This window comes from Perissodus microlepis, chromosome 8 (genome assembly GCF_051167445.1).
Source record: "Perissodus microlepis isolate ML-2025 ecotype Zambia chromosome 8, ASM5116744v1, whole genome shotgun sequence".
Classification (NCBI taxonomy): domain Eukaryota; kingdom Metazoa; phylum Chordata; class Actinopteri; order Cichliformes; family Cichlidae; genus Perissodus; species Perissodus microlepis.
In genome coordinates, this window is record NC_140468.1 from 17,296,681 (window position 1) to 17,317,933 (window position 21,253).

General features: G+C 37.8%; 3 protein-coding genes across 9 annotated transcripts in view; 1 reads left to right on the forward strand and 2 right to left on the reverse strand.

The window, feature by feature from the left end:
• The first annotated feature begins 28 nt into the window (after positions 1-28).
• Positions 29-9,305, forward strand: LOC146381754 (potassium voltage-gated channel subfamily A member 7-like). Of its 3 annotated transcripts, none has more exons than XM_084937873.1 (2): positions 29-5,075; positions 7,107-9,305. In XM_084937873.1, exons 1-2 carry the CDS (start codon positions 4,374-4,376, stop codon positions 7,995-7,997), a joined length of 1,593 nt encoding a protein of 530 aa, XP_084793999.1. In that variant the 5' UTR covers positions 29-4,373; the 3' UTR covers positions 7,998-9,305. The 3 variants fall into 3 exon arrangements, with proteins under 3 accessions (XP_084793999.1, XP_084793998.1, XP_084794000.1); XM_084937872.1 differs by having other exon boundaries at positions 29-5,051; positions 7,104-9,305; XM_084937874.1 differs by having other exon boundaries at positions 29-5,050; positions 7,076-9,305.
• A 197-nt stretch (positions 9,306-9,502) lies between these two features.
• On the reverse strand, positions 9,503-14,312 carry fgf21 (fibroblast growth factor 21). The gene is made up of 4 exons (XM_084937866.1): positions 11,515-14,312; positions 11,304-11,381; positions 11,070-11,173; positions 9,503-10,985 (listed from the first exon to the last, which is right to left on the reverse strand). The coding sequence occupies exons 1-4, from the start codon at positions 11,645-11,647 to the stop codon at positions 10,695-10,697; spliced, it is 606 nt and encodes a 201-aa protein (XP_084793992.1). The 5' UTR covers positions 11,648-14,312; the 3' UTR covers positions 9,503-10,694.
• Positions 14,313-14,413: 101 nt separating this feature from the next.
• Positions 14,414-21,253, reverse strand: part of LOC146381756 (liprin-alpha-3-like) — a 28,972-nt gene continuing 22,132 nt past the window's right edge. For 4 of the 5 annotated variants that reach the window (XM_084937822.1, XM_084937821.1, XM_084937823.1 and 1 more), the window contains 12 exons: positions 21,036-21,132; positions 20,720-20,801; positions 20,035-20,235; positions 19,889-19,951; positions 19,503-19,529; positions 18,545-18,720; positions 18,352-18,449; positions 18,078-18,253; positions 17,899-17,967; positions 17,383-17,545; positions 15,686-15,777; positions 14,414-15,569 (listed from right to left, as the gene is read on the reverse strand). In XM_084937822.1, coding sequence (XP_084793948.1) covers positions 15,725-15,777; positions 17,383-17,545; positions 17,899-17,967; positions 18,078-18,253; positions 18,352-18,449; positions 18,545-18,720; positions 19,503-19,529; positions 19,889-19,951; positions 20,035-20,235; positions 20,720-20,801; positions 21,036-21,132 — 1,205 coding nt within the window. In that variant the 3' untranslated portion in view covers positions 14,414-15,569; positions 15,686-15,724. Of the gene's footprint in view, positions 15,570-15,685; positions 15,778-17,382; positions 17,546-17,898; positions 17,968-18,077; positions 18,254-18,351; positions 18,450-18,544; positions 18,721-19,502; positions 19,757-19,888; positions 19,952-20,034; positions 20,236-20,719; positions 20,802-21,035; positions 21,133-21,253 lie in introns of those variants that run through there. The other variant, XM_084937825.1, reaches the window with a different exon arrangement.

The following is a 21,253-nucleotide window of genomic DNA, read 5'->3' on the forward strand; positions in this document are numbered from 1 at the left end:
TTTGCACCGACTGTCACAGTTAACACTGTTTATCAGCCTGTCGGGAACAGGATACCACAATAAAGTGATTGATATAATTTGATATGAAGTGAGAACACAGTGAAATCCAAAGCCGTCCAAGAAACTGGAGACTGACATTGAATTCATGACTGGAAGGACATGGTGTATATCAGTGCCAGCATTTACAAGAAGTTTCTGTTTAAGTCAGTAACTGTTACTTTGAGAAACAGTCACATAATGGCAATCGATAAATTTGAGGTCAGCAGTAATTGTGTCATGATATTTAAGATTGAGGATGTAATCTAAGAGCTATCTTCCCAGCTTGATATCAGATAACTGTAACTTATAATATTCCTGACACTGGATACCAACATATCCCTTCCTGTTCCAAAGGAGAGGAACAGGAATGTCTATAAAGACATGGACGAGTGAGTATGGTGTCAAAGAACTTGACTGGCTTGCACAGAGTCCTGATCAACCCAATAGAACACCTTTGGGATAAATCAGAGTGGAGACTATCAGCAAGGCTTTCGCATCTGACCTAAAAAATGCACTTTTGAAAGAATCACCAAAACCTCCCATAAACACACTCCTAAACCTTGTGGAAAGCCTTCCTAGAAAAGTTGAAGCTGTTATAGCTTCAAAGGGTGGGTCAACATCATATTAAATGCTATGGAATTATCACTCAAGTTATACTGATGAAGGCGAAATTTTTGGCAATAAAGTGTATTACTTACTACCTGTAATATTTTATACCTCAACTATGGACTGTTTGGAAGAAAAAAACCCAGATATTTAGAAACCTGGTTGTGAAGCGCCATTTTGAAGCATTTTAGTCACATGCCTGTTGTTGTTGTTTGGTTTTTTTTACCTCTAAGTGACCATATTTGAACGAAGAGCCAGTCTGCTAAGTTATCAGCTAATGCTAGCTGGCTTTATTAGCAACCTACATCCATATACTGGTATGTGTGCATTGAACAGAGGCAAACACCCATTAATTCAGGCAAACTAACCGACAGATACTAAGTTTTCACTTACTGAAGTTCTTTGGTGGGGCTTTTACTATAGTTAACAATATGACACACTGTTTTATTTCGCTAAATGCTTCGGAAAGCAGCAACTCAATTTAGCTGATGTCAAGTAGCAAATAGCTAGCCATTGTCTGTGTCAACATCAGGGACAGCATAAAAGATGGATGTAGTTACCATGATGGTACCCACTGGTTTCTGAGGTCGTGTTTTTTGAAGCCTTGATGTGAGTGTTTCTTCCGTTGCCATCTGGCTTGCTAAAGAGAAAAAAACTACTAGTGAGGAATATGTCTGACTGTGAAACTGCGCACACATTGGCTAATGAGTTATGTTTGATAAGAAATATTCAGTGTGTGGATTCATATCACAGACAACTCTTCATTAAAAAAACAACATATGACCAAAATTAAAACAATATTTTAAAAAATAAACTTCTATGGGACTGTAAGTCTGTTTTGCAGTCACAGTCACCTATCTAGTAGCCTGTAGACAGAAAGCAGATTTAAGACACTCCTGCAGTGCCTTAATTTTTCCAACCCGGAAGCTACGTCTGTCTTATATGCTGTCTAGGTTCAGTACTCATTTCTATCACTTTTAACTCAAAGCAGCCTCATTTTGAGTAAAATTTGTTACCGGGAGAAAGTAGCTTTAGAAACCAAAGCTTGTTGAACCTCTTAAAAGAAAACTTGCGTAGTGGAACAAGATTACTGCATAACATTTGCACTACTGCTGCTTGGAAAATGAAGGCAGTGAAGCTGGTGCAGGGGCCACATGCTAAGAAATAAAAATGTGGTCTAATGAATTGGCTGTTCTTTCTACTCATGGTTACCAACTGTCGGTTTCAAACTGTGTTGTGAAATTGTAGTGGTTATGTGTAGCCATCCCATGGGAGTTACAAGATGTAATGACTGCTGCATAGCTGCACGAACAGCAGAGTTATACGGCACTATATAGAACCAGGAGCAATCAGGTTATGATGAATATTGCAACACCAAGAATACCACAAAATGATTGATTTCCACAATTTTAACCCAAACCAAAAAATCTAGCTGAATTCCCTCTTGCATTTTATTGATACTTTATATTGAAAAACGTTGAAATATTTGTATCTGTATATGCCTGAGTGTATTGGTTTGTAAAACAAATGGTCATCAGATTCTTAGTAAGCAGACTGTGATCAAATGACAGTGTATTATATCAGCCCGGATGGCAGTTTGTTTTTTTTGCCAACAGCTATTAGAAATGTCTGCAGAGGCCTTTTTCAGTTTTTCTCCTTTGTGCCTAAACATCACCTCCCTCTGGTGGTAAAACATAGTAGTAGTCCACTTTGGTAGAGATAGGTTAACATCACAAGTATTGTGTGTGCAGTTAGAAATAATCTGTGGTCCTTTACAATATGTGACACATTACTGAAAACAATAACAGCTTGGTATTCTTCTTCTAGGGCACATTTATCTATTTTAATATAGTTTTATATTATTTCTTTTTTGTTTATGGGTAACAAATGACACCTCAGAAGACAGCCCTGTCATTAAATGTAACAATGGCTTGAATCTGATTGTTTCTAGTAGATTATCTCTCTACAGTCATGACGGTCCAAAAAAATAAAAATCCACAAATTTAGTAATATTCTTCTCGTATTGTCCGTTTGTAGCGCATACCCCTGTAAGTTGTCACAGACACTTGAATGATTTTCCACCCAACTGCATGAACTAGCAGATCCAAGGTGTAGGCGGTAGCTCTTTTCCCCCCCATGAAGCCTGTTGTGTGGCACAGCTATCGTCAGCAACAGATTGAGAGTCTGGTGGGGGCTGATCCTGATTTAGAGGTGATGGAGGCAGACAAGGGTCCAATTTCCTTTGAACTCAAAGTATCATTATCTGTGAAATAAGGGTGAATATGTGATATAGCAAAATAAAACCTACACTGGTAAATAATTTATTATTGTGCCGCTCCACAAATAGAAAAATGTGAGCCAGTTCACCTAATAGGTTCAGTGACACTGAAGACATTTTTGTACATAAAAATAACAAAAGCACGAGATGTATTAAATAAAATAATAATGGATGATGATTTCACTTGTGTTTGCCAACTTGTGGAATAGTTTAGTGGTGGACTTTGTGAAAATCAACCCTAACAATATTTACATAAATGAAGATATGTCAAAAGCTAATTTTTAATATGAGCTTTGTAAGAAATTCAAGTGATTGTGCTTTTACATTTTTGAATACTACAAAAATTTATTAAATTTGGTGTAAAAATAAATGACTGTGATGTAAAAAGGAAAACATATTTAGAGCAACTTAGTAACTACAACACTGTTGTTGTTGATTACGGTAGTTATACTGTAAAATAACAATTTCATGCTGGCAAACAGATCCAAGTCGTTTATTGTAATTTAACATGAAATTTTGTTGCAGCATATTTCAGTTCACCCCAATCTCAGGCTGCAGCATTGGTTTGAATGTAATTGGAGGAGCCTACTGAAGACGCTAGAAAATGGAATTAATTAGAAAGCTTTGAAAATATGTTTTCTATATGTTCGTTCAAACTCCACAGTTCTGGTTTTTAATCTACGCACATTCAAATCCAGTCATTTCGACTTAATGAAAAACAGTGAGGGTTTTCTGTCATTCACACGCCCATGCTTGTTAGAGAGGGCAATACCATGCAGAGGTGACATTTGATAGGGAGGTTGAAGGTTGACATGCCCCCTAGCTAAAATGGAGGGAAGGGACACGAAGGGGGTGGAGGGGTCCAGCACAGATCAAATTTCAACAGGACAGCATTCCCCCCAAAATTTGAAGGCAGACAACGTGAGGCAGTGAGGGACAGGACGAGATCCTGGATGTTCCTGGAGCAAATAACTGGAAGTAGAGTTTGTGTAAAGCTGATCAGAGTTAAACCTCTGTGTGATAACTTAGATAGCCAAACAAGGGCTTCGTGCTTGTGACAGGCAGGCACGATGATAGAAAGGAAGAGAGACAACCTGATGAGCCGAAGGAAACAAACAATGTGATTTTTCACCCCGTCATTAGCCTCTGCCAGCAGCTGTTTTTCTTAGTGAGTAAATTATATTCATTAACTGGGTACTAACATTGTTTGTTGTCTTGCCTTCAGTTCATCTAAAAACAAAAGCATGAATTAACTTTTAATGTAATGAAATCTGTCATGAAATGTCAATTTCCCCTCTTTAGTCCTTTGCTGCTAATACTTATCAACTGAAAACCTATTTCGCTGATGTAATTATCACTCTGGTTTTAAACAGGTTTTCTTTTAAGTCCAGGTGTTCAAAATCTCAAGAGGGTGGTTTGCAGCATTCCCTCAGTTAGGATAATAACAGGGATGGAAAGCAGGGATCCACAGTCCAGTGAAGGAGAAGGCAGAGGGAAAGAGAGCGATGGGGAGAAGGACAAGCATCACAAGGACCAGCTCGACAGTGAGGAGAAAGGAGAGAAGGAGATCAGGGGAAACGAGAAAGAGAAGAAGAAAGAAAAGCGTCGCTCAGGATCTCTATGGAGGAATGGATGGGCACTGAGTGAAAGACTGGCCATCAATGTATCAGGGATGCGTTATGAAACTCAGCTTCGCACCTTAGCCCAATTCCCTGATTCCATGCTCGGCGACCCCAGACGAAGGTCACGCTACTTTGACCCACTTCGAAATGAGCTCTTCCTGGACCGCAATCGAGCCTGCTTTGATGCCATTCTGTATTTTTACCAGTCAGGGGGTAGGCTTCGGAGGCCTGCAAACATACCCCTGGATATTTTTATGGATGAGCTGATATTCTATGAGCTCGGAGAGGACATCATGAACCGCTTCAAGGAGGACGAAGGTTTTCCAAAAGAAGAGGAGAGGCCTTTGCCATCCAACAGACTCCAGAGAAAACTGTGGATGCTGTTTGAGCACCCAGAGTCCTCATCGGGTGCACGCATCATCGCCATCATTAGTGTGATGGTAATCGTGGTGTCCATCCTCATCTTCTGCCTGGAGACACTGCCTGACCTCAGACATGACAGAGAGGTTGGAAATTTAATTCAAGTTCATGTTTGGGAAGGAAAGGTGTGAAAGATGGATGGTTTTTGCAGGGTTACCTGAAAGACAAAATGGTGGTATCAAGGCACTAAAAGAGAAACCCAAAATCTTGTTGTAAAGTCTTGAATGAAATATATGTGATTGTTTGGGTCAAAGGAAACATAATACTTTGGTAAGCTGTTGTTTAGGTAAACACACACTAGAAGAGTACTACAGTGTGCTAAGAGGAAAAATACTGACATAGGATACTATTGGCCAATATGTCTGGAAGCAGACCAGAGCGAGCGAGAGCTTATGGCGTGATTATTTTAGTCGGCTGTTAAATTTGATACGCTCAGATTCAGGAAGTGTTAAAGGGTACAGGGAGTAATGGGTGGGTATTGGGATACAAATAATAGGAAGCATATTCAGACCCGAGAAGACAGTTAAGTGTGTTAATTAAAGGTCACAAGTGACCATACATATAGGCAAAGGTGAGCCAAGGCCTTCCAGGTGGCTTAGAACCAGAGACTAAAAGGTCTCACAGGATGAGTTGCATAGTTTTGGGTCATGTTAACACATTCCTCCAGGACTGCTGTGCTGTGGCAAACTTCCTTTGCACAAGGCAGCTGCCAGGAAACTACTGTAACCTCCTCCTGTTCGAGTCAGCGGTACACTCACTGAACTGCACTGGCAATGTTACACGGCCTCGGCAGCCAGGGCGATGGGAATAGCGATGAAGGTGGAGATGGATGAGGAGTGGTGCAAGTAGACACTCATGTTTCTCTTCAGAGATCTCACTGGGTTAAATATAGTCTTAGGAGAGCCCTTGGAGCGAATCAACACATAGATGTCCACCTTTAGTAATAAACACTGTCACTGACCTGCTACTGAAAGTCATAAGGAATACACTAAGTTTATTTAAACTACTCTGAGCTTTATATATATTCCACACAACCCATTACAGCATACTAAACACATCTATTTTAATCCATGCAATCCGATTTCATACTGTTAACTGAATGTTTAGTATAAGATGTTTTAAATAGCCACCAGCCAATGCTTGAATATGCAGTGTTATAATAATAAGTGGCACACATGATGGAATGACAGGTGGACTAGAAGAGATAGCTGAATGGAAAGGCGCAGATGCCAAACACTTGCAATGCTGCCAAATGTGAGAACCAATAGCATGGTGGGCGACATACTGTAGTTTAATGTATCAAACACTACCTAACTCAGCAGTATTTTTTTAAAGTAAAATACTTGCACAATATACAGTAACAGCTTTGCATTTGAAAGAACATATGTTTACTTAATATGTTTTAGAAAGACTTAGATTATAAAATGCATACCACGTTCATATATATATATATATATATATACACACACACACACACACATATATATATATATATATATATATATATATATATATATATATATATAGCTATAGCAACCCACTTAGCTTAGCTTAACTAAGCTTAGCAAAAAGACTGATCACAACAGGTAACCTGGTGCTATCAAAAGTAACAAATCTTGCCAGCACACTTAAAGTTTTTTTTAAAATGAATTTTAATCCATATAATATTAAAATTAGTTCACTGTTCAATGGATGGCTACCTACCAGATTTTTTGCCATGGTTTTGCATAGTAGTTTGCAGTTAGCACTGTTTCCTTAGAGCAAGACAGTTCTGGTTAGCTGGGACATCTCTGTGTAGAGTTTGAATGTATTCCCCACGCCTCCATGGGTTTTCTACACATTTTCAGCTGAGAGACATACAAATGTATTTTATTGGTGGTTAGAAAATAGATGTAGGTTTGATTTACAACAAATCCTGTGGGACTTCACCCTTTGTGTGTGTAACTTATGCACTTTTAGTTTATGCACACTTGATCAAACAATCAAGACACATCCTGTTAATTTTAAGGTGCTGGCAAATGTTTTTGTTACTTAGGTGTTTTTTGATTATTTATTTTTTTTAATTATCTTTTGTTTTTACTTCTAACTTCACAAGTATGTTTTACATTTTTCCTGTCTACCCTGTGTCATTCACTCAGGAGCATCACTCCCAAGCAAAGAACATGTCTGAGAACATGCCGGCTGCATCAAGTTTTTTCCACGATCCCTTCTTTATGGTGGAGACTGTGTGCATATGCTGGTTCTCCTTTGAGCTCATCATGCGATTCACTTGCTCCCCCAGCAAAATGCACTTCTTCAAGGATGTCATGAACATCATTGATTTCAGTGCTATTCTGCCTTATTTTGTCACTCTGGGAGCAGAACTGGTCAAAGACAATGATGCCTCTCCAGCCACGTCCTTGGCCATCATCAGGGTCATCAGGCTGGTGAGGGTCTTCAGGATCTTCAAGCTGTCTCGTCACTCCAAGGGCCTCCAGATTCTTGGTCAGACACTGCGGGCAAGCATGCGAGAGCTGGGTCTTCTTATCTTCTTCCTGTTTATTGGCGTCATCCTCTTCTCCAGTGCTGTCTACTTTGCTGAAGCAGACCACAACAAAACAGACTTTGTCAGTATACCACATGGCTTCTGGTGGGCAGTTGTCACCATGACTACAGTAGGCTATGGTGACATGTACCCTGCAACAGTGTGGGGCAAGATGGTGGGCTCTATGTGCGCCATTGCTGGTGTTCTTACCATCTCGTTGCCTGTTCCTGTCATTGTGTCCAACTTCAGCTACTTTTACCATCGAGAGACTGAATGCGAGGACCGAAGTGAGTACACTCATGTCGAAACTAGCCTATGGGAGGATGAGGAGGCCGAACGAGAGGATTTTGAGGAAGATGGCCAGGATCCAGAGGGAGATTATTATGCCAGTGAAGGTATTTGCAGCCCTCTAAATGGGACTTTGCTTGGTGGACTGTGTACAGGACAGAGTATAGAGTACAGGGGAGGAAATATGTATCTGAGGGAACCACTGGTTACTCAAGTTTAGGGAGGAAGTTTTGTATCCTTTGACAAAATCATAAAAGCAAGAAAAGTTCATGATTCACAATTAAATAAAAATGTATTTAAAGGTTCTGAAGTCCTGGCAAGACAAACTAGTGAACCAACAAATGCTAGTTTGTGTCATTTCAATTTAATGCTCATATACCTCCTAACAACCTAATATTGCCTTTGTTATTTGCTGGAACACTAACCAGTCAAATGTCACTGAAAAGCAACTTTTGCATAACACTGGTTTAAAAAACAAAAGTTTTACATTCTCAGGGTTGTGATATTAATGAAATACAAGCTTTTATTTATTAATGCTGTCAGCTTGTGTTTGAGATGACTTCCTGAATGTCTTGTGTCTTGAAACTATAATGTCTTAGTACTTGTGCCTGAAAGTTTGAAATGAAAGCAGACAGATCATAGGCGATATGAATGTCACATCTTTTCAGAACTCAACCAAATACCAGCTGAGCTGTCAATGAGGACAGACTAAGATCTCTCATACAACACCTTTCACATTCTCAATATTGTTCTATAAGTATAATGTATGCATATTTGATTTTTTTTTTTTTTTTAGTTCTGGCTTATATATTACCTAAAATACCTGTGTTAAATAATTGATTTGACTGCCATGGCAAACGTTCTGTATTTATCTGCTTGATTAATGCATTCAGTGTTTTTGATAAAGATTATATTTTAATAATTTTCTTAAGTTTCCCATTTTGTTTTTTGGTTTTTTTTGTGGTTTCCTTGTGTTGTTTTTTCAGTCAGTATTTAACAGTTAAGAAAAGGTCTATTACAGCAGTGTTATTTATGAAAATGAAATATAACAATCCTTGATAGCTTAGTCTACTGCGGCTCTGTTTTCACTATTGTGTGTCCATGCCTGACCTTTCCAAGAGCCACTAAGCTGTTATAAGCAATACCTTCAACAACATTGCTGTCAGATTCACAGGAACACATAAGACTTTCCAACACATCACAGTGATGATCCATGGAAGGTATGTGTGCTTATGTTACCTCACTTGTGTAAACTGCTGTAATAATGTGTTTTACTTTGTGTTATTGATGTTAGCTTAACAGTCAGTAAAGGGCAAGTACACTGTAAAAAAAAAAAATCCTAAAAAACCCTTCTGATTACAAGGCAAACTGCCAACTCTTGAGCCACGTTCGCCCTAAACAACGCTAATAATAATAATTATTTGATGTAAAAAAAAGTTTATGAGAATCATTTTATATATTTTTACATAGCATTACATTTGAATTTAACAGTTTAATCTTTCAAATAACGGATAAATATTTGTGAAATTATGATACATTTGTGAATGCATTTTAACAATGTAAATATGCATATGTACAGACAGATACATTTAAAAAACAAGAAAATTATGTTCTTTTACATTTACAGTGATTTTATGTTAATTTACATTTGAAATGTAAAATCACAGTCTATTTATGTAATTTTAATGATATTCTAGAAAAACATTACAAAACTGTAAAATACACAGTAAAATACTTTTATATTACTTTTTTTTACAGTGTAGATTAAAATAAACCTTTTTTCATTGTCTTTAACAATGGATCCCTGTCTGCTGGAATAGATTAGTCAGCGATGCAATGCTTGGATGGCAGTAGATGTCTTTTTGAGTTTCAAACAACGCCACAAGTAAACTCTCTGTTTACTTTATAATAATGGAAAATAGCATGAAATACAAATCTTGTGATCACTTATTTTAATCTTTATAGGGAATGTAATCATTGTTACGGTCACCTGCAATCAGGCCTGAAGTGATGAACAAAGAAAGTGTGCATTTACAATGCCTGTTTATAGATCACAATGAAAAAAAAGAACTGATATAAAATGAGAACAATTAAACCTTACAAAAAAAGATCAAATAAATCAAAATATAAATTGTTAAACTCACATAAAACTTTTTTTTAGGGGGATATAAACTGAGAAAATCTGTTGGCCAAAGACGAGGCAAAATTTCATTAGGCACAAAAAAACAATAACTGTACAAAAAACAGACAATAGAGACGTTTTGGCTTTTTGGGGAGCTGTCGCATCGTCCATGTTTTCTACAGTCATTGAAAAAAACATTCACCCACACACTTGGTCTACCTCTCATTGGATTTTGTACCACCAGAGGGTGCTCATGCTTTCACTTCAATACGCTTGTTTTCCCACTTCTACTTTCCCGGTCTGTGTACTTGGTAAATACATGCTTGCTTTTTTAAGTACATTCTGGTTTGTTGAACCATTTAATAAGGTTGCTCAATCTTTTCATGACAAATTTGACAACAAATATTTATATCATGTTTGTTTTAATTCAGAATTTCTCCCCAATAAGTTAAACACACTTGAGTTGTACAAACAGAAACCTCTTAGGCTTCCCCAGCACATCTGGGTTAGGGAAACTTCAGAAACCTCACATGTCAAAATCAACAGAATGTTACAAACATGATTTCAAAGTACAGTTACAGTTTTTGAAATGTAAAAAAAAATAATAAATAACCATTTGAAATGCACAATACATAGTAATAAATAAATAACTTACATTAGTATTGCCTCCACAAAAACACGTTGAGAACAAATAACAGAAAGCTACTCATTTCAAAACTAAATCAAGTTTACAGGCTGAGTCTAAAAACATATATAAAGGTGCCGATCTGTGAGAAGTCTGTGCAGTTCATTCTTTTATTTGTCCATAGAAAACTGAGGACTGCCCATAGAATTTAGACCCATTCCAAGAAGGTCATCAGAGTCCACGTTAAAAAGTCTCTGATTGTTTGGCATCTGCTCAGACACGCTATCCGTTTTCAAGTTATTCCTCAGTGGTAGGAACCGTGTAAAGGGAAGTGCGTGTCGATCTGGGGAATGTCTTGATGCCAGTGACATGGGAAATCCATATTGTGAGGAAATGAAACGGGTGTATCCGTCAGCCAGCAGCATTTCTCTGAAGGTGCAGCTGGTTTCCGAATAGTGACTCTGAAAATAGTGTTAAAATATTGTTAAGATTTGATAGAAAGTGATGCAAAAAAGGAGGAATCAGTTTTCGGTGTTATAGCTTACCTGCCCTTTCAGATTGCCTTCGCTATCCATACAGAGAAAAAGAGATGATGATGGTCCTTTAATGATAACATGGCCTGGTTTAACTGATTTCAGCTGCAGCAAACCTGGAAATACAGAAATAGTGATAATAAAAACTAGATTTCTACATAGGCCTCAAATTATCCACTGTCTTTTGTGGATGGAAGTCAGTGCCAAATATGCAATCTGTTGCGAGCTTATCCTCCTAATACTCACTGTAAGGTGTCTGAGCATCACTTCCTGTGACTCTCCCATCCATGTTCATCTGCAAATACATCCCACGTCTGTGGTTATCTGCAAAAAGAAGCAATGAAGGAAAGTAATCAGAAACATTTGAGTTTTATAAGAGTGACATCGCCTCATCTGTATTTTTGCGCATGCATTCGATTATTCTGTGAATTGCTGCAATGAAAAAATGTTTAAATACCTGTGTAAAGATGCACTTCTCTGACTTGATTATTAAAGGATAAAAGCGGGTTGGAGTCAGGGAGATAAAACGACACAGAGACAGGAAGTGGAATGATTAAGAGAAGAGAAGACAGGTGAAAAAACAAAGGCATTTGGGCAAAAAAAGATTGACGAAGCTTTAAGATAAAGAGATGAATAAATAAGAGATAAATAAAAATAAATAGATTTGCAAAGATGAAAAAAAATAAATAAATATTAAATAAGAAATATACCACTGTGCACTAGTGACTCCGGGAGCAAGTTTTGGCCCTTATAAAGGAGCTTGGAGAAGGAGGTCCTACTTCATGACCGCATGAGTCAGACATTTCTACATAATTAGTGTGATTGAATGCTGAGGGGAAAACCTTTGCTCTCATACTGTGTATGGACTTCTCAGATCACTTACAGTAAGAGGTGTTGTAAAGTTGTGTTTTTTTTGGACTCCCACAAGTTCAAGTGGACTAAGTATTTTCTGAGGCATCATGCACGTGTGCAACATGTATACATAATTATGTTAACCAGTAATTTCATCACTTAACTCAACTTAATCACAATATTTACCAACACCTGAATTTTAGTCTTTTTTTGCACAGAACACATTTTGATATGAATTAGTATTTAAACAACTGTTTCTGTTCATATTAATTGAAGCCCTACACCTTACAGAACCTCCTTATGTGAGGAATTTTTAGTATTGCTTGGAATTTGCAATTCATGACTTCTTGATTAGATAGAGCATCACATATACTCAGTATATTTCAAAATACCTTGATTACACAACAATGCATTGTAGCAATTCTTTCCTTTTCATAGTTTTCCTTGAAATATTGGAGTAAAAATTGACCGGAGCACAACACTAATTTTGCTTCGTCACGTGTGGACGAGTGTGCTGTTTGCTTTTCCATTCATCCCTCCAATTATACATTTAAAAACTGCAAGAAAATATAACAGGAAGTGTCTGCGTCATCTCCCGAATGAATAATAGCAATGAATTGGGAGTGGGAAGTGACCAAGTGTGTTTTGAGTTTTATGGTGTTTATCTTATTTTGATATGCGTGTGTTTGAGAGAGAATGGGGGGGACGAGTGGGTGAAGCAGATTTATAAGCAGCCGGAGTGTTTACAGGAATGCAGCTGTGCAGTCACAAGAGAGGCCTCACGTCAGATCGGAAACTCTCCAGTTAGGAAAAGGTGCATCACGGTGAAACGTCTTCAAACTGCACCATCACTTATTTCACTGCACTGTCATACTGAATCGGTCAGTTAAGAATGTGAAACATCTGCAAACACTACCCTTAAGGCCAAAGGAATAATTGATGATGCTTTCTTAAAAGCTCTGATTTACTACTGATCCATCTCCAACTTCTATAAAATAAGTAATAGATTTAGGTAAATAAATGTCTCTGTTTTATACGGAAAACTCTTCATGCTGTTTCCCAATCAAATGGTACAAATACACACAGAACATAGTCATAAACACTTCAAAATATTCCTTAATGTTTATGCTGGATTTTCCTGTTTACTCTTTAAGCTTCCCAGAAAATTGGGGTGTAAGTCCCATCAGTGTGTGTGCGAGAAGTACTTGTAAGAAAAACCCATCATGCCCTTAATTTAAGCACGTTTTTCCCCACCCTCACATATTAAGGATCTTTATGAATGCGTCAATATATTTACAGGTGATGAGGGTGAGTATTTCAATGAATAGAAATCAAACTAAAACTTCCCCAGTTAATTACATAAATTAAAATCATTCTTTTTTGGCTCACACTTTTTATGGTATCCTGAAATATGCAAATAGACTCATTTAGACTGCGCATGTTGGATGGTTTTATTCCCATAACCTAAAAGAATGAGTTATGGAAGTGAAACGATTGGAAAAATATGTTCTGCCTCTGTGTTCTCACCTTAAAAAAAACAATCTGTATTTGTCCAACTGTTTGTGATAAACAGCCCTGCACTATTTATAACTTCCACTATAATCTGCCATCTGTTTTGGCTCATTTCCAGTCATGTGGTGCTAAATTTACCCTGTAACATAGGCTGCAATTATAGTGTCACTACAGTGATCTCTTTGCTCTAATATAATATTAAAAACCAGGCTGTTTACATATCACCAACATGTCTTATTATAGATCACTCTGTTATGGACCAAATTGCAGGCAAGCATGACAGGAACATAAATGTTAAAAAAAAAGTGCTACCATGCAACTTCCCAATTTGATTACTTACATAAAGCATCTATTTTTTTGCTTTACAAACTCAATTTTATCCATCTACAGTGCATACAGTACACTAATTTGCTTACACAGAACAGACATTGTCATTTATTACTAAATATTATTTAATATAAAGTCAGATTCAAAATTTCTATTTCCTTTCATGTACATATTAGAAGCAAAAGTCTTTACAAAGGAAATTTTGGATGTTGTTCTGCCATATATCAGAAAATGTTATGGATAGCCATAAAAAGTCAATTTCTCTCATTTATTTCGGTATAAAAATGTTCCTTAATGAAACAATGAAAATGGGAAAAAAATGAAACAATTTTGTGAGACGCATATTAACTTTAACATTTTTACTGGAAAACATCATTTACCATTAAAACGTTTAAGTGACTGATATCACTATGAAATCTCCCCACTGATGAACTCACATTAAGAAATTTTTGTAACTTTTCTAGAATTTTCCAGTCATCGTTTTATCTAATTTAAAGTGCCACAAATTGAAACTGTGTTAAATATAAATGTAAATATATATATTTTAGTCTGATAAACATATTTCTTACTAAGAGCTTCATAACTATTGACTCACCCGCATGTGATCTTCTGTGGGCAGGCTGTGTGAAGGCGAAACTCTGAAATAACTCCTTCAATAACATTCATACAGGTATGTTTGTTTTTTTTAATTACAGCTTTTACAATCATTATCATTATTGTTATCATATTATAATCAATTATCATCACTACTCTCCAATAATATGAATTGAAATCATAACACAATTTGTTGTCCAAAATGTACACATACAAGTAGCATATCTTAAATGTCCATAATTTAAAACATATTTCCTTTGTCAACCTAAAATGAAATTACAGTCAGTCTTAAAACTAAGTATGAAATGAACGTACAGTTTAATACGCACACATACATACTGTACATACATACATACATACAAACAATAGCAGTTATCATAAAAAAATGATAAAAATAAAATACACACATTTTACAAAGTCCTGCTTTCACATCATTTGATGATCGATATCATGACGTTCACTCTAAAATGGTTGAATTTGGCATGCATATTAACACAAATGCTCCGTAACTCAAGTCATTTCCCCCCAGTTTAAACAGGATTTTGTCATAAAGCACTTTGCTAATTGTCTCATTGTCTGTCCTATTCACATTTGTGCATCTCACCTCCGTTATGGCTTAAGAACATACATATCGTCCTCCTTGTGTACTCCTACATTCTGGCCTTAAACCTCCCCCCTCGCCACACCATACTGTATTGTGATGTTACTTGGCGTTGTTGAGTATGTTCTATAATCAATCTAAATCACAGTCAGACCAACTTAAAGGATGCGTGTTGGACTATTGTTCTCTTGATAGGAACAGGAATGCATTTTCCAGTTTAAAAACTATAAATTCATTGTGTCAATATTGCCGTCTTACACTCAAAAAACCAAAAAAAGGAAAAACAGAAGATGAATTCACGATAGGCATTGGTCACTTTCTACAGGCCACTTTCTACAGAATCAGACAGCATCATGCCACAACTATGGATCGAAAGAGAGAGAGAGAGGGAGGGAGAGAGAGAGAGAGAGCGAGAGAGAGAGAGACTGATGGTAAAACAGACATTCACTCCATTTTTAACATCTTTAAATCATTCACTCTGTATCTTTGATTTTTCGAGACATGTGGCTCGAAGGTTGTTGGTCATCTTCTAGTGTCCTTTTTGTTTAGTTTTTTTGTTTTTTGTTCCTCAGGTTTTTTTTCCTCTAAAATGTGTTTTTTCCTTGGGTTGATTTGGAGGCGGGGTTCTATGAAAATATAAGAAAAGACATTTAAAGAGTCACAATGGCACCGTACAGACGTGACTGATGTGGTATCCGCTCAAGCTATTTTTAGCTATGATCAATCAGAGTGCTTTTCTCACCTGGTGTGCTTATTTATTTCTTTATTTTTCTTTTTTTTTTTAGCAGGAATATGTTCTCACAGACCCCGACTCTGCTCTTGGACCAGAGTTTGCTGACAGGGGAAAAAAAGGTAATTAGTCCTTGTTAAATATACAAGACAAACAGATACAAGTCAGTAAAGCAAAACATTACTGATGTTATTAAAAAAACGGCACTGCTAAGCTTTAAATTCTGTATTGCAAATATAAACTATTTAGAAACACAGCATCCCAGGGAAACACCGATTTTGCTCTGTTAAGCTAATAAAGCTTACTGTTCCTCAGGAAAAACCAACTACTGGCTATAGTTTCATATTTACTGTAAAGCAAATCATGTTAAACTTCTCATCTACTGCTCTGCATGAAATTAACAGAGATATCCAGTATTTCTTTAAAAAACAGTTTCTTGTTCTTTTTCTTCATAACCAATGAAACTGCTAAATTGTTATTATCACTGTAGGAAGTAGGAGCATTTGCAAGACTTTGTTTATATTTCTGCATAATGCGTTTTTAATATAAAAGTCTTGCATCACCATTCATTGCTTTATACTTTGCAAAGAAAATGGGAAATAGGTGCAGCTGCTGTGGACCAAAACTTGAACATTTTGGTCCAAACCATATCAGTGTCTACAGACATCTTCAGTTTCATTGGTTATGAAGAAAAAGAACAGGAAACTGTTTTCTAAAGAAATACTGGATATTTCTGTTAATTTCATCTAAAACATGGTGGAGGCATTTCAGCCAATGGTGTTGGAGCTCTTTTCAAAATAAGAAAAGGATCATCAGATCCACCATGCGATACCATTTGATTGGCTTTATTTTTCAGTATGACAATGACCCCGAACACACAGTCAAGTAAAAGCATATCTGGGTGGAAAAACACACAAAGGAACATATCGGGCATGGATTGGCCCAGAGACCTTGCCTTTTATGTTTTATTTCCATATATGTTTGCACATGTTTCAGTTATGTTTGGTATGTATAGACTTCATCCATTAGGTGCATCTTTTTTATTCTTGAATGACTCATAGACCAATGTTAACTGACTTAAACAAACAAAAATCACTTCTCTGAAAAGGGTCAGGTACAAGAGCTGACCTGAAAATGAGTGACAAAGCAGCCAATGTCCAAAGAAAAGCTTCAAAAGTCCATTTTAGAAAAAAAAAACCCAAGTCTGGCTCTTTGAAATGAAATTATAAAGAAATGAGGGTTGACTCAAGGCTTTTGCACAGCACTGTATTTAAATATAAATATAATCTATCCAGATGGTACACGTGGAGCACCAAAATATCTCTTTGTATAAATCACAAAAAACCTTGTTGTTAGCAAATTTATGCAGGAACTATTTTCTTTTTACTGTCTCTATTTGCCAAACAAAGGAAGCATGCACATAGATAACATGCTCACAGCAAGGTTTGTAGAGTCAGTTTTTTGTATTTTATTTTGGTGCTTGGAGCACCCAGTTCCATCATAGTTCTGCAGTTAATATCTCCACATCCCAGCAACTCACACCCACATACTTCAGAATGATAAATAGCAGCAAAAGCCAGAGAAATAAAAGATAGAAACTTGATTTTGGGGTGAACTGTTCCTTTGTTTTTTTTTTTTTTAAACAGGAAAAAACTGCTGTGTAATCCCTGATCCTGACAGTATTGTTGTTATCATGCTCAAGTCCTCACCTTCACTCTGGACTTTTCTCAGTGTGACAGACGGGGTCGAGATGGCAGAGGCACGGAAGTTGGCAGGTAATGTTTCTGAGGAATCGGAGGTCACGCCACGGAGGTCTTTCTCCCTAAACATCTTCCTCCATGACGGTGACCGTGTGAATGTTTTTGTGCCGTCCTGTGGAGACAAGGAAATAATGCTAGTGATTCAAAACAACAGCATTCACTGGCCCTTATTCATTATGCATTAGTGGGGTTTAACAAAGCAGTATTTGACAAAGCAGTATTTGTTGTGACAATATTCCACAGTTGCACAGTTTTTAGCCCTACAAGCTGTAACTAAGCAATTAGCACCCGTGTAAACACAGCTGAACCACTGTGGCTTGCCAGCAGTTCACTAGCAGTAAAGCCTTCCTTTACAAGGAAAAGCCATGTTTTAGTCTTTCTTTTTAACCCTGAAAGAAATTTATCTTTCATAGCACATTAAACAAAGGGCAAAAAAAATATTTCCTGAAGTCTATGTTGTTGTACCTCATCGGGCCTCCTCTCTGTTCCCATGGAGATGAGATTATTGTACTCTTTCTCTAGGAGCTGCCTTGCCTGAAAGAGACAGACGAAAAGATGTTTCGGGTAATTTTACACCTGTAGATTAGGATAACAGAAGAGCATCTGACATCGCCGGCTGTTGTAGAGCACGTGAGGCAGTCTACCTGTGTGTTCTGATTTGGTATCTGAAGAAGGAGGGCCAGGTCAGTGTAGTCAAAGGTGTCATCCAGTGCCAGCAGGGCCCCATGGACCCCACTTTCTAACAGGTTGTCAGCAAATTCTTTTAGACCGATAGACTGCACCCAGCACATCACTCGCTCATTGGACCACACCATCACATCTGGAGAAACACAAATTCAAAGACAAAGACAAAAACACACCAGTGTGAGTAAACTAATGCTTTGAAATCAAGTTTGGGGCATTATCCAAAGGCCTCACCTTGGTTCTGATGTTGGCTCTCATCCCTCCTCCTCTCCAGCTCCTTTCTATCATAGTTCAAGCGCTTCAAGCACATGATGCCATAGTGAAGGCTCACCCTATAAGTAGTAAGGACAGAGACCTAAGACATGCAGTGGGTGGAAATATGCAGAACATAAAATTAATCCAATAACGTGGGTGCCCTTTCTTTCACCTGTGGAAACTGTCCACCATCTTCAGCTGGCCCCTCAATTCTTTCTTGGTGAGGTGATCGAGCATGCGAGCATCAACCAGCGATTCCATGAAGTAAGAGCGGTACTGGGGTAGACCCAGGCTGGGCAGCCATTCATTTCCCACCCACTCATGGTTCATGTCTCCATAGGCCAGGATCTGGAGAACAAGGTTTATAGACATGAGAGTAAACAAGATGCATAATAAACATGAAAAAAAAAATCCTAAAGGTAACATTCTGAATATAAAACAAATTTGTGTGTTTCACTTGAGCTAAATAATGAAACAGGAAAAATTACAATGTGTTTGAATTAACAATATTTAGTGACTTCTTAATTCTTTGGAACAGGGCAGATAAAGTGCAGAGAAAATAGTAGTAAAAGGGAAACCTGAAAGTGTAATAAAAACAAAATCCCCCGCCATGCAGGGTTTTCTCCATTTGTTTCTCCTTCCCGTGGGCTCTATATACACCACACTCGTGTATATACACTGCTGGCCACTCAGCGGTCATGCTAAACATCTCTCTGACACAAATTCTGTATTACTGGGAACAGGAAACATTATACTTGTAGCCTAAAATGGCAAAAACAATTTGGTCTCACTTTCTAAAAATGCGCCGCTAAAGTGTAACTGATATCTCAAATAATTAGTTATGTGTTAACTCTAGACCTATGAAAGTAAAGTATTTCTGCTGCTTTTTGTTTTCCTTCACTTTCTGATTATTTAAAGAGAGAGCTGAAAAAAGGCAAAATAAGTGCCAGTCTACAACCTTCAAACCTGGATTTATATAAGCATGTCTTGTTAGACACACAGATGCATATTTAAAGACTTCATTTTAGCTCTTCTTCCCTTTAAGGCTGTGTCTCCTGGTTTCCTGGTAAGCCTTTATTTAAAAATAAATTGCAAATCATGTGATGGCCTGTGGATTCTCAGCAGCTCACCTGATCCCAGCTGAACTCCTTTTGCTCCTTACGGTTCAGGCCGAGCGTACAGAGGAAAGGAGCAGATATTTGCAAAGAGAGGGAAAGGTCACCAGTGAGAGTGTTTGTGTTTGTAATGAATCAGTGTCGGGACAGAGGAGGAGAGGGAAGGCAAAAGGAGGAAAAGCTTTGTTAGTGAGTGAGAATTAGATGGAAAACACTACATCAAAACTGATTTTTAGGGAACAGCAAGGGAAAGGTGTAGCCAAACATGCCTAATTAAGAGACAAAAAAAAAGAAGAAACCTTATTAACGGGACAGTTTGCTCACGACATAACAAATGCGTCAAATAAATCAATGCAATATAAAAACAGCTTCTCTGTATTTCACATGAAATATAATCTTACTGGTTTGGTGGCAGCAGTGAGAGACTCCATCTCAGCGTGCGTCATCCAAATGTTACTTGTTGACTGTAACGGCAGCACACAAATTATTAGTTTGTGTCTAACCCCCCGTGCCGTGTTTTTTAACTGGGATTTGTACGCAGGCTTACAGAGCGAGTGCTTGCGGGTGCAGACGGACTGGTGAGGGAGACCATTTCCTGAATGGCTAGGCGAAGTTTGAGTCTGTGTAGAGGGTTGCTGATGCCAATCTCCCTCTGGATCTCTGTGTCCGACAGGTTTGCCATGATGGCGCCGCTCTTCACGTTGGCGCGACATGCTGCCACATACCACGCTGGCATCCCAACCCACAGCTGGGACAACAGAAAGCAGAAGTGGTGCACAACGAACAGTAACAGTAACATTCTTCAAATAAAGTATGACTTGGTGACAAAAACCTTGTGCCTAATCCTAACGTGAAATACCAAAAAAAAGACATCCTTTTCCTGAAACGAGCATTTTTAGCTTCTCTCCCCAGCTACCTTCCGTTTAAGCTGGCTTCCTTCTGATTGGTTGCCCTTCACAGACAGAAGGTTTTAATAGCAGTAGAGTAGGGCTGCTTTACCAAGAGTGGAAAAAAAGACTTCTCCAAAACTAAGCGTGATTTATAAGTCTTACCTGTGCATTCACTGACCTCATTATTTAAAGCTTTGGCTTTAAATAATATTATCATCTACCATCATGTATACAATATATATTCCGGTAATGTAATATGTCGGTAATGACAACATACTAAACTTTACATAAACTGGTCCGAACCAGTCTGATGGTTTTATGTCCTGAGGCTCAGAAACGTACCTCAAGCCACGTAACAACAGTCGGGCCATCCCATGAGGCGAAAGGCAGACCCTGACGACATGCCTCCTCTAATAAGTCGTGCCTGGCAAGGAGAGTGGAAAACAGAAGATTAATTTCTTCATATCTCACCTTACCACTGTCTTCTTTTATAAATAGAAAATCAACATGAGAAGTTAAAAACTTTTCAGCCTTGCGGCACCGCATAGGCGTACATTTTTCTGTTTAAATTAATACTAAACTACGAACTACTATATTGCATTAGGATCAAAGATGTCGCTACAACATGAGAAGCGTGTGGAAAGATGACTGATCTCACTTCTTTTTGCTGCGGCGATCTTTTTCCACTGTTCCAGTTCCAAGTTTAGCCAGACCTAATGGATCAGCTGAACCCAGGTCATCAGAGGGTGTGGAGGCTGTAAAGACCATAGGTTAAAAATAATAATTACTTCCTGTATTGGTTTCACTGTTGATGATTCTCTCACTGCAAACAGATAAATGTATGACTTGGACATGAGAGACGGCATTTTGAATGAC

Coding starts and splice junctions, on each gene's coding strand:
- LOC146381754 (XM_084937874.1), top strand. CDS start 4,374: ATGGAAAGCAGGGATCCACAGTCCAGTGAAGGAGAAGGCAGAGGGAAA. Junction 5,051..7,075: donor GACCTCAGACATGACAGAGA/GGTTGGAAATTT, acceptor GTTTTACATTTT/TCCTGTCTACCCTGTGTCAT.
- fgf21 (XM_084937866.1), bottom strand. CDS start 11,647: ATGCCTTTGTTTTTTCACCTGTCTTCTCTTCTCTTAATCATTCCACTT. Junction 11,382..11,514: donor AGAAGTGCATCTTTACACAG/GTATTTAAACAT, acceptor TTCTTTTTGCAG/ATAACCACAGACGTGGGATG. Junction 10,986..11,069: donor AAGGCAATCTGAAAGGGCAG/GTAAGCTATAAC, acceptor CACTATTTTCAG/AGTCACTATTCGGAAACCAG.